The 17,070-nt window shown below is 57.1% G+C and overlaps 1 protein-coding gene across 13 annotated transcripts in view; it reads right to left on the minus strand.

Moving 5' to 3' along the window:
- SPEG (striated muscle enriched protein kinase) overlaps positions 1-16,611 on the minus strand; it is a 54,524-nt gene extending 37,913 nt beyond the window's left edge. For 3 of the 13 annotated variants that reach the window (XM_037016089.2, XM_017652910.3, XM_073218073.1), the window contains exons 1-6: positions 16,074-16,610; positions 7,146-7,235; positions 6,726-7,062; positions 2,651-3,951; positions 654-797; positions 146-328 (exon numbers count right to left, since the gene is read on the minus strand). In XM_037016089.2, coding sequence (XP_036871984.2) covers positions 146-328; positions 654-797; positions 2,651-3,951; positions 6,726-7,062; positions 7,146-7,235; positions 16,074-16,452 — 2,434 coding nt within the window. In that variant the 5' untranslated portion in view covers positions 16,453-16,610. The other 10 variants (XM_037016098.2, XM_037016100.2, XM_037016093.2 and 7 more) reach the window with 9 other exon arrangements.
- Between the last annotated feature and the right edge of the window lie 459 nt (positions 16,612-17,070).

Below are 17,070 nucleotides of genomic sequence, written 5' to 3' on the forward strand. Positions count from 1 at the left end.
CAAGGCCATTTAAGTGCTTCCACCAGAGCATCTGACACAAGAGAACAGACGGTGATGCCCACCGGTTGAGAGCCTGAGTTCTCTGCTGGGAGTCGGAAGGTTCGTTCCTCACGTCACCCAGCCCTTGGGCCCACAGGCTCCCTACCCGGTCTTACAGCCAGAAGAGCAGCACAGCTGGCCTGGCCCAGCTCATTGGTGGCAGTAGCTGTGTAACTCCCAGCGTCAGCCGCCCGAGCCTCCCGGAGCAGCAGGGTATGCCGCTCGCCTTCAGCCCGGATGAGAAGGCGGCCATCACTGCACAGCGGGGACCCATCCTTCTGCCAGGACACTGTGGGGAAGCAGCAGGGTAACCAGGTTGCCATGCCTACAGGAGCCCACTGTGGCAAATCTCCCCCACCCCACACAGAGCCCAAACCACTCCTCTCCCCACCCTAGGGAATCCTGAGGACTCACCCCTCACTCACAGAACTTGAGGCCTGCCCTCACCTCTCTCAGGGGTTTCTGGGACAGCTCTCCTAACACACGCATAGGATAGGCCAGCCCCATGAAGCAGACAACCTCCCCTCCTTCCCCACCCTGCCCCCTGAGCATTGGGGGAGGGGGCCTCCTCCTCCCTGCCTCAACCTTAGCCTGGCCCCAGCCCCAGAGCTCACCGCGGGGTGGAGGGTTGGCAGTGATGATACACTTGAGCAGCGTGTCTGTCCCTGGGGCCACGACTGCATTCTGCAGGGGGATCTCAAACAAGGGGGCTTCCAGGGGCTCTTCTCCAGCGGATACATAGGAGTCATCTGAGGACTCTGATGGAGACATGGGGACAGGGTAAAAGGACATGGTCCCTGTGGAGATAGCTCAGGGAGCAAGGGGATGATGGCAGTCCCATCTTAGAAACCCAAACCCAGAGTGAGGAGCTTCTACAAAGGCAGGGATCGGAGAATGAAGGGTCTCTCCCAAATGTCCTGACATAGGGAAGAAAGGAAGCTATAAGGGGGCTTCTCAAACAGGACAGGGCAGCCAGGATTCAATGGTAGTTTGGCTGTACCTCAACTTCAGCCACAATTAGTATTGGTTTCTGGTGGAAGGCAAGGATTGCACTGTGTATGCCTCTGCACTAATCAGTCACCAGGGATGGTAGATCGGGCCCTGTGCAATGTACTCTGGAGGTCAAAAAATTTTACAAGCTTCCAAACATAAGACAAGATAATAGCAACCCAAGATTTAAGCAGTAATAGTGTTGTCACAGGGCAGCATGTGGTAGACTGTCAAATCAGTGATGCCCCTGGATTCAAAAGAGGGAGCAGCAGGTGGGGCCTGTAGCCATCTGAGAAGCCTCATGAAGATCAGCTTTGATTTTGTCCATTCACCAAATAGTAATGCTGCACTTACTGCATACTAAGCTCTGTATGGGTACAAGGGAGACAATAGGAAATAAGATGCAGTCCCTGCTTAGAGGAAGCTTGTATACACAAAGAGATCATAAAACTCCACTGTCATGGATCTCTCTGGGTATTTTCTGACTCTGACTTTCTATAAACTAGATAAAACACGGTATATGTAGCCAAAAGAGCAATGAAATCCCAATTATGCTGTTTTCTAGCCACATAATCTTGGGCAAATTAAATAACCTCTCTGCACCTCAGTTTTGTTACCTGCAAAATGGAGCTGATAAATAACACCCAACATCTTGCAGGGCTGGCATAAGGATTAAAATTTTAAAAAATCCCTAAGAGGCAGTTAATATAATACCTGAGACATGGCCGTGAGAACCCAATGTGGCTAGTATGATGATGGACAGGTACCTAATCATTTCTAAGAATACTTAAATGAAAAATGAAGTAATTTTAATGAAGAAAAACACAGGGTGGTAAGTGCAACAAAAGAGACACTAGCAAGGTTGTCCTGGGAGAAGTGGGTAGAGGCATCTGGCCTGGGGAAGCAGCAGAGGGTAGGAGCCAATCAAGAATGGCTTCCTCTGCTTGGCTGCAGGAGTGGGCCCCAAGCTGATATTTAGTTAGGGGCAGGGACATTCTGGCTATTGGCCACCACCCATGGGAAAACTGGGAGACAACACACAGGCTGGCATGTGACTGCAGTCAGCCCAGTCATGTAGGAACTCAAGGATGGCAGAGAGGAGGCTAGAAGGGAAGCTGAGTCATATCTTAGTGGCCACAGATGGATCAGGGGATGGTGCTGGTATGGATAGGCAGAATGGTGTGCTGGCTGGCCCCAAATTTGCCTGTAAGAGGAACCTGACAAATTACTTAAGACTGGTTTCCATCACTTCGCCTACAGAGGGGTGGGGTTTGGAGTGGCTCCTTAGGTTTCCACAAATACCTCCTTCCATGGTTAGGTCCTTGACCCTACAGCCCAGCAGAACACTGGCTGGACCTAAGGCACCTATGGCAGGCATCTGGGCACCAGATCTTTGCTTACATGTCGGTTCCACCCAACCTCCATCAAAACATACTCACACTGTGCCTCATCAGTGGATGGGTTCTAGCACAAGGGCCTTCCCAATCCTTCACTCAAACTCCAACCTGGGTCCATGCCTTCCCAGGAAAACCACAACCCCGCCATGTCTAGCATCCTTGCTCTCCCCAAACGCCCTCCCACCTAGGGCTCAGCACCTTCTCAGCCCTCCCTGAGGCCTTACCAATCTCAGGCGAGGTGGGCCGGGCCCGGCGACCTCTGCCCTGGCTGCGAGCCCCTCGGCGGTCCCAGGCACCCCAAGGACCATCCTCCTCTGGTCCTCTGCGCAGTCTCTTCTCGGCATCAGGCCCCGCCCTATTTCTCTCCAAGGTCTGGGACACAGCAGCGCCCTCCTGGCCCGGCGTGGCCCAGGGCAGGAAGCGCACGGTCTGCGCCGGGGGCTCCCGCTTCCGACTCGGGGGTGCTCTCGTCCTGGCCTCGGGGGGATCGGCGGCCGAGGGTGGCACGGGGCTCCGGCACTCCTGGATGGCCCTGCCCCGGGTCAGCGGGAACTGGTCCCGGCGCCTAACCTCCTGCTGCGGGCCTTCCCCTGGCTCCGATCTGCCTGCCGGTCCGCGGCCCCGGGGCCTCCCCGGCTCGTCCCCCGGCTTCCCCGCGACGCTGGGAGGGGGCAGCTGGGCGGCGGCGGGGCTCTCCGCCCGCGGGGTCTTGGGGGTTGAGGGCCGGGAGAAAAGCGGGGGCTCGCCGGGCTCTCGAGGGGACGGAGCACGCTGCAGCGTGGCGCGCAGGGACTCGTGCGAGCGCACCAGCTCCTCCCGTGACGTGGAGCGGCGGATACGGCCCAGTTCCTGGGCGAAGCGCAGCTCGAGGTCGGAGGCCGGGCTGCGCTGCCGCGTGCGCTCGTCCAGCGAGGCCGCCTTCTGCTGGAACAGGCGGCGCCGCTCGGCCACGCTGCCCGCCGCCGCCCGCAGCTCCTCCTGCGAGGCCTCGGACGTGCCCCACGGCGCACCGCCCTCGGACTTGGGCTGCTCCAGCGAGCGGGCCTTGCGCAGGGGCACCCACGGCCGCAGGGGCGCCGGCGGCGAGTCGCTGCGCTCCAGGCTGCGCCGTCGCTCCTCGAAAAACTGCAGCTTATCCAGAATGCGGGAGCCGGCCCGCACCAAGCGCGGCGAGCGGCCCAGCGCTGACAGGCGGCCCGAGGCCTCGCTCAAGGGCGTCTGGGGCCGGGACTCTGCCGTGCCAGCTAGCGAGGGCCCCGACGACTTGGACTTTTTCCCTCGCTTCTCTTCGGCGGTGGCGTCCTCGGGCAGCACGGGCTCCTGAGTGCGCCGGTGAGGTGATGTGGGGGTGGCCGGGGGTTGGGCGCTGGGTCCCGGCGGGGCCCGCTTACCCACCCGAGGGGACGGTGGTGGCAGCAGCGCGGATTTGGAGGGAGGCGGTAGGGCCGGGCGACGTGGGGCTTCACTGGCCGGCTGAGGCTGAAGGTCAGGTTCCTCCCTGTGCAGTCCACTCTGAGGGACGCTGCTGCAGAACCAAGATGAAGATGGGTAGAAGATTCAGGGGGCCTCGAAGACCTTCAGCTCGTGACAGGAATTGGGTGGTGGGACATGCTGGGAAGGCTTGGGGTGATGTGGGCCAGACCCTCTGCCCCCTCCCCCCTAAGAGGAAGGCACAGCCAGAGCAGGTGCTGGGGAGAGGCTGGGGGCTCTGGCACCAGAAGATTGGGCTGGTGGCTGGGTCCAAGTACAGACAGCCCCAGGGGCTCTGGCCAGCACCCTCCCCCCAGCCCTGGAAGCTGGGAAACAGCAGAAAGAGAACTGAGTTGTGGAAGACAAAAGAATGAGGCATAGGACCCAAAGGATGAAGTGGTGGGGGTAGGAAGGAGGGTGGGTGGGGATGGGCCCTCTCGGGAATGCAGCCTCCCACTCATTCCTGCCCCCAGCTGGCCCCCACAGCCCTGCCCATCCTCGGCAGGACATACCCGCTTCACAGCGGCGGCCGTTAGAGGAACAGGCACAAACCTTCAGGGAGCCATGCCCCAATCCCTGGGATTACCTAGCACCTACTCAGACCTGGGCCCATCACCAGTGCTGACAGGGTACATACAGCAGGTGGTAGCTGAGGTCCCTGGGGTGAGAGACCAAGATACCCAGGTTCCCATTCCTTTGATCATCCTGCCCTCAGCACAGGCCTTTGACTTTGCCTACCTCTTGCACTCCCTCACCCCCTGGAAAGTTCTCATTTAAGTCCTTGGGACCCCCTCCCGCCACCCCCACCAAAAGCACAGCAATTCCCCAAAGGGGTATGTTCAGAAATAACTCAGCTCAGAAATAACTACCGCGTGGGCCTGAATAGTGGGTGTGAAAGAAGAGGAGGAAGGAAGGAGATGGTCATCCCAGAGTACCCCTCTCACCTACAGAGCTCTGGCCCAGGAGCTGGGCCTCAGTTTTCCCCATCTGGACTCTGGGGGTCACATCAAACAAAGGTTTAGCAAGAAAAGGAATCTAAGATATTAGCATCATACCTGACACATTAGAGAGAGCTTAATAAAAACTTAGGGAATGACTCGTTGAGTACTTACTGTGTGCCAGGCCTGTATTAAATGCTTAAAATGCACTGAGCCTTATAATCCTCACAACAGTCCTCTGAGATAGGAAATGTTATTACCCATTTGCAGATGAAGAAACTGAGGCTTAAAGAGGTCAAATTCATTACCAAAGTGACATGGCTAGGAAATGGCTGGAGCTAGGACTGGAACCCAAGTAGTCTGACTCCTGAACCTTTGCTCACTCCAAAATGTCTGGGATTCTGGGGGCACAGAGGGAAGAAAAAACAGGACACCAACTACAAGCAGAAGTTCTAGGGGTGCCTGAGGGTAAGAATGTTTTAGACTAGCAACCCAGTCTCTGAGTGGGGTGGCAGGGCAGATGGCAATTCAGAGTGCCCTGAGGGAACAGAACCTCAGCCATCCACCTGCAGGGAGGCAGAGCCTACTCTGGGGGAGGGACAATAGAATCCCTGAGGAATGGAGGAATTGCCTGTGGGAACTGGGTGAGGTATGAAGAGAAATTGGGGACAGCAGAGGAGGCTGCTTGCAGGCAGTTTCAAGCTGTAGGCCAGCCTCTGTGCCACAAACATCACTAAGGAAATAGGTTCCTCAGAAGTTGCCATAGCAACTCCAGGCTCCGGCTGAGTCCTGGCAAAGAAAGGCAGGGAAGGAAAAGGCAAGTCCAGGGCATGAGAGCACCTGGTTAATGCCAACCGGATAAAGCGAGGGAGCCTTCCCTGCCCCAGACCTCTCCCCTGTCACCACTAGCCACTCCAGCCACACTTAAAACAGCCTCCCACCACCAGGCCCCTTCTTTCTCCCCCATGAGGTCCCACCCCCCACACCCACACCCATTATAAATCAGGACCTCTTCTCAGCTCCTCAAATGCCCCCAGTGCCCCTATCACCAGCCACTCCCCTCTTCTACTAGAGCACTGCCAGCCTCCAAATCTCCAAAAATGTCTCCACTGCCTCACTCCAACATCTCCATGCTTCACCACCCCTACCAGGACAACCTTTACCCCCACCCTCAGGTCTTTCCCACAAGATCATCACATGCCCCCAGCCCCCAGCCCTGCAAGCCCTGGGCCCCCCCAACCCCAGCTCTGTCTCCATCACTCCCTGTCCCAGCCCCCTGCCTCCCACGCCCCCCGCATTCTCCTGCTTTCCCAGGCCCTGGCCCCATCTGCTCCCTAGCCACCTCACTCTCTTCTCTCTCCTGGTTGTGGTCCTGCTCCCTTGCTCTCTCCTGCTCTCCCGGGAGCTGCTGTGCAGAAAGGTTCCATTCCTCCCAGAAAAAGGCCCACAAGGGAACGGGAATGTGCAGAGAGATGACAAGGCAGCAGCTGCTGAGACAGCAGGCACAGAGGGGGCCTTCACGGGGGGGTCCTGGGGACAACTGGAGCCTGAATGGGCGAGGTGAGAGAGGGCCCCCTGGGAAAGTGGAGCTTTTGGAGGAGATGAGGAAGGGACAGAGGGGGCCATGAGACCATGGAGAAGGCATGGTGAGCCAGGACAGGTGGGAGCAGGAGGTGGGTGGTGATGGCACAGGAGGAGGATGGAACCGTGTGGGAAGATAGTGGGTAGGTGGGGCCAGGAGTAGAAGCAGCGGGCGTGGGGGTGGGTGGAGAAGCGCACAGAGGGATGAATGGTGCAGGGGATGGAGGGTGGAGGCTGACGGAGGGTGAGGGGTAGTGCAGGGCAACATGGTGAGGTGGGACAGTGCAGGCCATGTGAGGCCATTACTTACACGTGGATCGAGAGCGCCCGTCCTCTGTACAGACTGAATGCGCTGCCATACAGGTCACTGGCCACCGAAAGGCTATCCTCTGACCCCCAGCTTGCGCCCACCAGATTAGCTCGAGATGCCCGCACCAGCGGCTCCACCCCCAGGTGCCGTGGCCCGGCCCCGGTTGCCTGTGCTTGCCTTGGGCTGCCCGGGAGGCGGCGGATGCCACCCCTGCTGCCCGCTTCCTGCTCCAAGACCGTCTGCCCGCTGCCCCACCAGCTCACTTGCTCCTCTGAAGTGCCTGTCACGGAGGTTGGGGGTGTGTCCAGAGAGGTGCCCACCAGGGTGTCGGAGCCCCCTAGAGAAAGGAGCACGGTGAAGTCCAGGAACCTCTTGTGGGAAGCTTGCCTGTCTGTTCTTTGAATACCCCAGACAGCTCACCCGTGGGGGTGCTGAAGTCCCTGTCATCCTGAAGCTCCAGGCGCTGGGTCCCCTGCACATCGCTGATGTCATCCTCGCCCGTCTCCGAGTCTGGGGAAGAAGGGGTCTGTGTGGGTGGGGCTCTCCTCCCTCTGACTCCAACTCTTCCCTCTGTCTCCTCCTGCTTCCCTCACAGCAGGCTCCATCTTACCACCAGGAGGCCTTCCAACACCCATCTTCTCTCCTCTTTTGCTCCCTACATCCCCCTGCCCATTCTGGGCTGCTCAGGGCAAACCCCCTGTGCCAGTCCCCTGGCTCCATCTCTGGGCCCCTGACTACTCACCCTGGCATCCCTGGTAGTGTCCTCAAAGCTACCTACTGACCTCCCTCCTGGCCACTTAATGGATTACCAGGGCCTCTGCCCCTCTCCCTCTTCCTCAGGCAGTGATAGCTTAAGTTCCCACGGAACCCCCAAAATATCAAGGTCTTACTTTCCAAGTATCTAAATTCTGGGTTTCAGTAGCCCAAGAACAAAGAGGAGTCACCTCAGAGTTGTACTCGACCAACCGCAAGGCCAGCCTGTCCTCCACCCCAAACCAGCTGGAACACATCAGGGTGCAGCTGAGGCAGGGTGAGGAGAAGCCAGGGTTGGGCAGCAAGGAGGGGGAATGGAGGACTAGGGCAGGAGCCAGTTTCCTACCGTAACTTTGCTTTCTGCAGGAGCGGAAAACTTCGCTTCCATAGGAGCAGCAGGAGAGAGACATGGACAAACTGTTATCAGAGCGTTTGTGGGGTAGGGTGTGGTGGGCAGGCAGGACAGAGGGGGCGTGAGCGTACCCAGTGCCCAGAGATGCCCTGTGGGGATGGTGCAGGGGAGAGGGAGACACCTGGGATGAGCCAAGCACCTCTCATTCTCTGACTGTCCAGCACTGGGGAGCCTGCATGCTTTGCCTAGTTATTCCAACTATACCAGTGATTCTGTACCCTTGGCACTTTTATCCATGCTCCCACTGGCCACACATGCATGTGTGTGAATGCTCACACACATACACACACACACATACACATACACACACACAACTACTTGTACGTGGCCTAGGCACAGACCCAGGCCTCCCATTGGGATCAGGCCCACCTTCTATGAAAGCATTTGCATTGTGCTTTGACCCCTCCTTGCAAAGTCACCCCCCAATCTGTTCTGCATCATGATGTGACAAGCACCCTCTTCCCAATCCCTCTTCTACTGCTAAAGGGTCCTCAAAAATACCCAGTGGCTAGGAGCAAAGTTTCCTGGGCATATTTTTAACTTTCCCAGAATCTATCAGGTTCTGTGCCTCAGTTTCTCTGAGTGCCATGACAAGCAGGAGCAGCGTACTGGCTGCCAAAGCATGGCAGTGAGCTCATCCCCAGTCAGCCCCACAGATGAAGAACAGTGAGCCCAGGCTAACCATGGGCTGTGCTAGAGGGCCCCACCCCCCACTGCTAGATTCTCTCTCAGCTGCAGGGCACAGAGGGCCTTCCTAGGTGGGTGGGTAAGTGAGAGTGTGTACTGGGGGGCCCACATCTCATGGGCTGTCTTCAGGGTCTGGGTGCCTCATGAAGGGACATGGAACAGGAGGAAGGGTGGGCATGGGCTACTGCAGGGAGAGGCCATGGTCCACGCACCATGGGTGAGACGGCCAAATGCCCGGCGGGAGTGGCCGGTTTTCTGAAAGAGAAAAGCCAGAGTGAGGTTTTGAGGGGAAGGCTCGCTTCTGATATCCCTGTGCCTCCCACCCAAACGTCTAATCAAACAGAAGCTCATTCCAGGGGCCAGTGGGGGCGGGGTAGTGGACAGAGATCAGGGTGGGTGGCCAGCTTGCCCCGCAGGGACTGTCTCCATTCTTCCTTGCCTTCCTGCCCTCCAGCTGGAGCTCCAGGAGGCCCAGCTCGGCTCAGGGCAGAGGCAGAGGAGAAGGAGAGAGAAGAGCAAAGCTGTGGGCCAAATGCTGGGACTCATGATGGACAGAGGCTCATAGGACTGGGGACCTGAGGGACACCCCTAGGAGACAAGATAGGCGGCTGATTGACAGGAAGGAAGAGATGGGGGGCGGTGCTTGATGCCTGGGTGATGGAGGGATGAGGACACAGAGTCCTGCTGAGGGGAGGGCAGATACCTGTGATAGGTGTCAAGCGGGAGGGGAGGATGATGAGGGGCAGAGGCAAGATCCCTCAAAGGGCCAGAGCTGATCGAACGCAGGAAGGAGGCCCGGGTACGCGGAGGGCAGGGCAGGACTTGGGGGATTTACTGAGCTCTGCGCGGATCCCAGTGTGTTGCTTTCAAGAGCTCGGGAAGATGGAAGGCTCCAGAGTGGGGGGCAGGGGAAAGCGGGACAGGGGCCGGGGTTGGACAGAGATAAAAAGAGACAGGGTGGCAAAGAAGCCAGTGGGCGCTCCACGCCTAAGGCCGCAACGGGGGCCTTCCTGAGCTGTTGCGGGATTGCAGGAGACCCGGGCGGGGGGTCCGCCCTTGAGCGCGGTCTGAGGAGCCCCCTGAGCGCGCCCGGCCGGCGGCCCTCAGCGGCCGGGGTGGGGCAGGCGCGGCTCCAGCGCCCCCACCCCCGGGCCCAGCAGGGGTGACCCGCCCTCTCTCCGGGGAGCCCAGCCCTTCCTGCCCCCTCCCGGCGCCGCCCGCCCCCGGAGCCCTCACCTGGAAACGCTTCTTCACCCACAGCTTCTTCATGGCGGGGGAGGGGGCCGGGCCGGCAGCCGGGCGAGGAGGGGACGGGCGGGGGCGGGGCGGAGTCGGAGGCGGGGCCGGGGGCGATGGGGGAGCGGGCGGGAGCGGCGCCGGCGGCTGGGGAGCCTCGGGGCCGCGGGAACCCGGGCGGGGGCAAGGCGGTGGCTCGCCCAGAGCCCGCCCCTTCCCCGCCAGCCCGTACCCCACCTAGCGCCCCCTCCCCGCCTGCTCCCCTGCGTCCCCTGGGGCGGCGCTCACCTGCCTCCCGGCACCCCCACCCCCATCAGCCTCCTGAGCCCTGGGCACATGGGGAAACTGAGGCACAGAAGGCGGTACAGTGTCCCCTGTGAGACTTTGGGCCACTCTCTCATTGGCAGCCCAGCGCGGCCTCCACGCCACCCCCACCCGCCTCCCGCCGGGCCGCTCTGGAAGGTCGGCCACATCTCCACTTGCTCACTCCAGAAACATGCGCACACGCTCACCGTGCCAGGCAGTACCGAACTCCCCCAGGCCGGAATACGCTGCAGGGCCACAGCGCCGAGTGGGGGCGCCTGGGTCATTCACAGGGCAAGGACCCTCGTCGGGGGTCTCAGTGCTAACACGGGCCCAGGCTACGAAAACCCCCGGCTCCTCAGGAAAGCCAGAGAGGACCCTAGAGTTTCTTGATGGTAGGTACCTGCACCCTGTCCCTGCACCCTGCCTCTCCCCTCCAAAAAATACAAGTTAAGGTGCCCAGAGGTACTCCTGTTAGTCACAAATACCACCTACCTTCTCATTCCCTGGAGAGCACACTCACCAAACTTTCTTTGTATTCCTCCCATTCAGCATCTTGCACACTTTGCCTACACAAAACTTCCCCTCCACCCAAATCATCGTAACTACTTTTCTTAAGCATTTACTTAGGCACTTTATAAATGTCGCCTCATGCCCAACAACCCTGTGAGCTTGCAACTTTTCTGAGCATCTAAGTGGCTTCATTTAGCTGACAAGTGATCAGTGCTCAGAGAAGTCCTATCACTTAGCCAAAGCCACACAGGTCTGTGTGTCAACATGCCCCCCCCCACCATCCAAATCCCCATTCCAGCATGAGCAAGTAGCCCCAATTCTGGGTTCTGAGATGTGACTACTAAGTTATTATCATCAACACTTCCTGCATGCTTCCTATGTACCAAGCATTGTGCTAAGCACTTTTTATGAATTAATTCATTTAATCCTCACCAAAGCAGGAGACTTTGGCACAGAGAGATCAGTGGCCCAAGGTCACACAGACAATTGGGAAAGCCAGGATTCTAACTGTGGCACTGTGACTTAGTTATTCACCTCTGTGTCAGAAAGCTTCACATGCTAACTGGTCAGCAGGTTCCCTAATTATATTTCTTGAAAGCATGGATCCCAAATAAATACAGAACCAACTGATAAGTTCTGTTCATCCTGCACAATATTTCACATGGGGTAAGCATGCTCAATTTCAGCTACTGACAACAGCACCTCACTCATTATCCTTGTTGCTCCTTGGTTCCTGAAGTTTATTTGAGTTTATGGCCTTTTTATTTTAAAGGTTAAGGCTATGTCTTGGACATTCTGGCTACATACAGGTGGTCCTATTGCCCAGACCCACAGAGGCAAATGTTCTACATACAGATACATGCACAGGGGTGTGCACTGAGAGGGCACACTCTTATGTCCACATCAATTCCAGCCAGAGGACCTGGACACCCACAGGCTCTTTCCCTACCTGCCCCCAAACACACCCACTCACAGATGGGTTAGCTGAGTGAAGAGAGGGGGTAACCTGAGGCCTTGTTCCCCAGGAGAATCCGAGGGGCTGGCACATTCCATAGCAAAAATAACCAATGGGCAGCAGGCGTGAGTGACGGGACAGCTGGGCCAAGGAGAGGCCTGTGGAATTTTGTGTTCCTGCTCTGGGCCTGTGCTGCTCACCCCCACAGGGCTGGCCTGCGGCATGCTCCCAGGGTGGGCCTCCCCAAGCTAGCCCCATGTTGCCTTATTTTTCCTCCATGGCTAGCAGCTCTGCCCCCTGCCATTTCCCCAAACCCAGACTTCCAGTATCTATACTGCTAGCATTTCCCCTTCCAGAGAAATCCCAAGTCACTGATGACTTAACTCTGCTCTGCATGTCTGATATACTATATAACTTTTACTTAGGTGTTATGTTTATTACATGTTGTCTGTCTCCCCTCACTAGAGTGTAATCTCTAGAAGGACAGGAATTGTCTTTTTTCCAACTCATGTAACCCAAGCACCTAGAATTTAGTGACTTGGTGCATAGTAGGTAATAAATATAAGAGGGGGTTGCAGAGCTGGTGGTGGAAACAATGAGGGATGGTGGGAATAGGGAGAGTAAATCTTCCTGAAACAGCTCATTCAACCATCCCTCTATTTCTGTCCTGACCCAGACCCTTTTCCAAGAAAGAGCCAGAAAAGGGACCGTCTTGCATTCCATTCAGGATCTAACTTGGAGGGCCTGCCCTAGCTTCAGGAATGTTCTCCTGCCCCTTCTTCCCTCCCAAAGCACCTCATGCTGCTGCTCTGGCCCCTCCTCTTCTCCCTGATCAGGACTTGGCATGAATGGATGATGGCTCTCCCCATACCCATTCCTACCTCTACACTAGTTCCCTCCTGCTTTTCATCCAGACATTCCAAGTTCCAGGTGAAAAATGGTAACTGCAGAGTATTCTTTAATGCAGGTTCTGTGAACGCCCACTCTCCCTTACCTAAACTGGCCCCCTCTCCCTATCCCTAACCTCTCCTCATTGTCAAGCATGGTTCACTACCATCTGTTGACCTTCGACCTTTCTGATTGACAGCAGAGTCTTCCAGACCTTGGCCAGGAAACTCCGAACTAACAGATAGGTATCATCAGCTTACCCCTTCTCTAGGCTGTGCCCTCTCCTCCTTACCCCTGCCCTTTTAGTACAGGCCTCCCTCTCCAATCTCACATGCCTCAAGCTCTGAGGGTGACCCTTGCTCTGGTCACTTGATTTGCACATGGCTCCTCAATCCACACAGACAGGAGCCTGAAGTTCTCAAAGAGAATGCCTGCCCATCTTGGGGATGGGGCCAGAAGCTGGCTTTGGGGCTATTGGCAGGAGAAGCGTGGTTATGATGACAAATCCCTGCCATCATCTCCCCATTCTTCTCTTTCTGAGCACAAGTAATATGGACCTAGACCCAGAGACCCAGTTTTCAAATCTGGCTCTGCCACCTCACTAGCCTGTGACCTTGGGTAAATTACGTCTTTGAAACTCAGTTTTCTTATATATAACCATCACAACACTAAGCTGGGGCTCAGAAGATTAAATAATTAAATGAGAGTACTTTACACATGTCAAGGTGTATCCTGCATTCTACAAGTAGCCTGCCTTCCTGCCATCTTTACAGTTCCGATTCTGTCCTAAATACCACTCTCCTGTTTGCCATTCTCCCAAATCCACAGCCTGCAGCTCACTTGTCTTCTCAAGGCCCTAGGCTCTCCAAGCTGTGCCAATATCCCACCATCCTTGAGCTAACATATCAAGCTTTAGGAGTGCCAAGAACCTTAGCATCACCCTGTCTTGCCAAGCCAGACAGCGATCCCAGCCAGGAAGCTGCCTCCTTCCCTCTGTAGCCAGGTCCTGGCTGCACTTCCTCAAGAACTCTGAAGGCCTCGTGCTGTTCTTGTTCCCAACCAAGGAAGTTTTCCATGAGTAAGTGAGCAATACTCAGCTGTTTCCCAGCTGCTCCTCTGGTGGGGAACAGGCAATAACAGGAGGGGGCAGAAGCCAGACTCACCTGGTCAGGCCTCCCCTACATCACCAAAGCAAAGCCCTCCCTCCCCCAAGTCACGTGGGAGGGGCATAGTAGTTAAGGACATGGTTCTTTGCAGTGGGACAAACTGAGGCTTCTATCCCTGCTCTGCTTCTATCCATACAAGAGTGTTATTTAATCCCTCTGCACCTCAGTTTCCCCAGGGTTGCTGTGGAACTTAAACGATTTATCGAAGGGTTTGACAACGTACTGCCTGCCACACAGTGGCACAGTACTTATTCATACTATTGTAAATTACTGCAAGAATTATTACCAGTTAATAATAATTATAAGCCCACTTTGGGGATAAAGATTTCACTGATAGGAAAAAGTTCTCAATATGACCTGATACAGCCCAACTGTGTTCTTGTTTTAACATGACTGTTAAAAGGCCCCAAATCTAAGCCCATAGGACCCAGGGTCCTTTCCTCAGCCCAAGCCTCTCAAACGTGCTGTTTCTCCAGACCAAGCCTGGAGACTGTCCCCCAGGCTTCTGTCTATGTTTGTCCAGCCAGGGCTCAGCTCTGCCAACCATTACAGAGGGGTTGAGGAAACAGCCCTGCTGAGGGGCCCTAGCACCCTAGGCTCTCCCCACTTTGGGGAACCAGGGCAGAAAGGCCAGGCCTGGGCTACTCTCCATACAATGGACAGCTCCCCCAACCCTCTTTCTCTCTCCCTCCACCCTCCAGAATTCCTTGACCACTAAGAAGTGCGCAGAGTGAAGACCAGGATGGGTTCTTAATTCTGGGCGTCATAACTAGCTGCACGTCTTTCAGATCTCCCCTGCTCTGGACCACAGTGGCCTTACCTGTAAAAGGAAGCATTTAGAACTGCGGTTCTCTTTCCAATTCTAAACAAACGTCGTGACCACCTTGCTGATTCTTAGGGCTGCCTTTCCCTTCCCTAAACTCTCCCTACACTGTGTGCTCACCGATCTGAAGCTAAGAGTCTGATCCCCAGCTCAGAGCTCTGCCAGGGTGGGCCCCTTCCCCTGCCCCCAAACTGGGAAGGCCTGTACTTGGACAAGTACAAAGCCAACCAAGAGAAGCCAGCCTTGGCCCTGTCTGCCACAGGCTTGGCCACAGGGACTCTGAGGAATCACCTCGTTGAAACCTGTAGGAGGGTGGGCAGGGTGGGGTTAGGGAGAGAGCAGAAATGCTGATGAGGGGCTGAGCCCCTGTTCTGTCTTCTGACCAGACTGCACCCTACAGCTTTCTTTCCCCTAGAGCTACTGAGGTCATTCATCCCTTGCCTCCTCCTCAGCCCCCAAGGATGGAGCCCTCCATAAACCACCCAGCTGCAGTGAGAAGTCCCTCTTGAAAATGCCCAGTACACACTCAGTGACCCCCTAAGCAATTTGCCATCTCCCTCAGCTGCAGCCTACTTCCCCAGAATTCTGTCTTTCAAGGCTCAGCCAGCCTGGGGCTCTTGTCTTCTGCTTGAAAAAGAACTGGCTGACTTAGGAGCTGAGGAAGTCAGAAAGGAAGCCCAAACACTGACCCCGGGAGAATCAGCCCTGGTCTGGCACCCACACCAGCCCCAGCAGGCCCCTAAGCAGCAAGTCCAATCTTGGTCCCCTCCCCTTCTGCCTCAGACCATCATCTGTCCCTTTATACAGAAGCCCAGCACTCTTCTCCCCCGGAGGCAGAGGCCCCAGCACCTGCCTGAGCATCTCTCCTCCATGCCCCCAAAAGCTCAGGTAGATATGGCCCGTGAGCTTTCCATACCTACTCCACAAACCCCTGTCTCTCATCCACTTGTACAACCAGACCCTCCTACAGCCTGCACACACACACACACACACACACACACACACTTGCACACACCTGCATGTGATTCCCAAGCCCTATCCCTCCCCCATCCTCATACAGCCCGGGAACTCCCAGCCCTACCTCCACTTCTTGATGTTCTGTACCACATTCATCCTTGCCAATCCACTGGCCTCTTCCAGTCAGCCTGGTGCTGACCACACCAACTTGCCCCAGCAGTGGACTTTGAGGGGCACTGGCCTATCCCTCAACTTAGCAGCGGGAGCAGGGGAGCTGGCCATCCCTCAGACATGCACACACCTGTAAAAGGCTGGTCAGGAGTCTAAGGTACTGGACGGCCTACCCAGGAGGTCTCTCTACAGGGAAACTGGGTGGGCTTTCACTAGGAATTCCCAGGGATGCCTGAGTGCAGCTCAGGCTTTGCTGACCAAATGCTGATCTTTGATCTCTGACCTTCCTTTAGGAAACTTCCCTACCTTGATGCCCCTTTCCCCACACTTTCCTCTTCATGGCACTTGTGGGTCAGCATAGCTGAGAAGCCAGTGCACCTGGGGAGAAGGCTGGATGAATGGGTACCTCTCCCACATGGCCCAGGCAGCCTTCCTCTACCTCTGAGCACCCCACCGGCCAGGTGCAGCCCCACCTCCCCATTACCTCCGACCTCCAACACTGTGAGAACAGCCTCACAGGAGGCCTGGCCCCGCTCATTCTGGGCCTTGCAGCTGTACACGCCGGCATCCTGCACCCCGCAGCTCCGCAGCCACAGGCAGCTGGGCTCAGGGGCCGGTGGGGGCAGGAGTTGCCCGTCCCGGAACCAGCTGAGTCTGGGCTGGGGTGTCCCGCTCACCACCACCCTCAGCCGCACATCGCTGCCCGCCAGCACAGCTGCGTCCTTCAGGGGCTGCAGGAAGATGGGTGCCCCGGCCATGGCCCCTCCGCTGGCCCCCACCTTGGCCCTCTTCGGGGGCACCCCGGGGCTGGGGGGTGCCCTCGTGCCCACGTCCTCGCCTCGCATGCCCCGGCCTTTCTGCATGGCTTCAGTGAGCTGTGCTGGAAGTACGCTGGAAGCTGGAACTGTATGGCCACCGTGGCACCCAGGAGATGGTGCCCTGGGAGATGAGTTTTGGGGGGCCGGCACCCTGCCTTCCTGCTGCCCGCCAGCCTTCGGCCTGTGTTACCCAGAAGGTCACCAGGGCGGCGGGCGGTTGCGCCTCGGGGGCTATTTTTAGGCCCCCCGGCTCGGGTTGCGAGGGAGCTGTGGAGGGAGGGGGCAGCAGAGGAGGGAATTTCGACTCCACGCTGCTCCTTCCCTCCCTCTAGGAGCCCCCATTGCCTGCCCCAGCTTAAAAGGACTTGCTTCAGACCCCTACCCCCTCGGTGAGCCTGCCCCCCACCCCACTTAGGGAATCAGGCTCAGTCCTATTTCCCTTCCTTCTTCTCTCAGGCCCCTGATTCCCAGCCCCACTTGGCTGGAGGGGAGGAAGAGGAGGACCTGGCTGAGAGGTCTGAGAGGCAGATGGGAAGGCAGGCTCCAGCAGAGGTGAGCAGGCAACCTGGGAAAGAGGGACCAGTGGTTTCCCTACCCTCCAGGGCAGCCTGGTAAACAGTAAGACCAGGAGCAGGAAGTCAGGTGGATTCAGGCTCCCAGCTA

Source organism: Manis javanica, chromosome 12 (genome assembly GCF_040802235.1).
Source record: "Manis javanica isolate MJ-LG chromosome 12, MJ_LKY, whole genome shotgun sequence".
Lineage (NCBI taxonomy): Eukaryota > Metazoa > Chordata > Mammalia > Pholidota > Manidae > Manis > Manis javanica.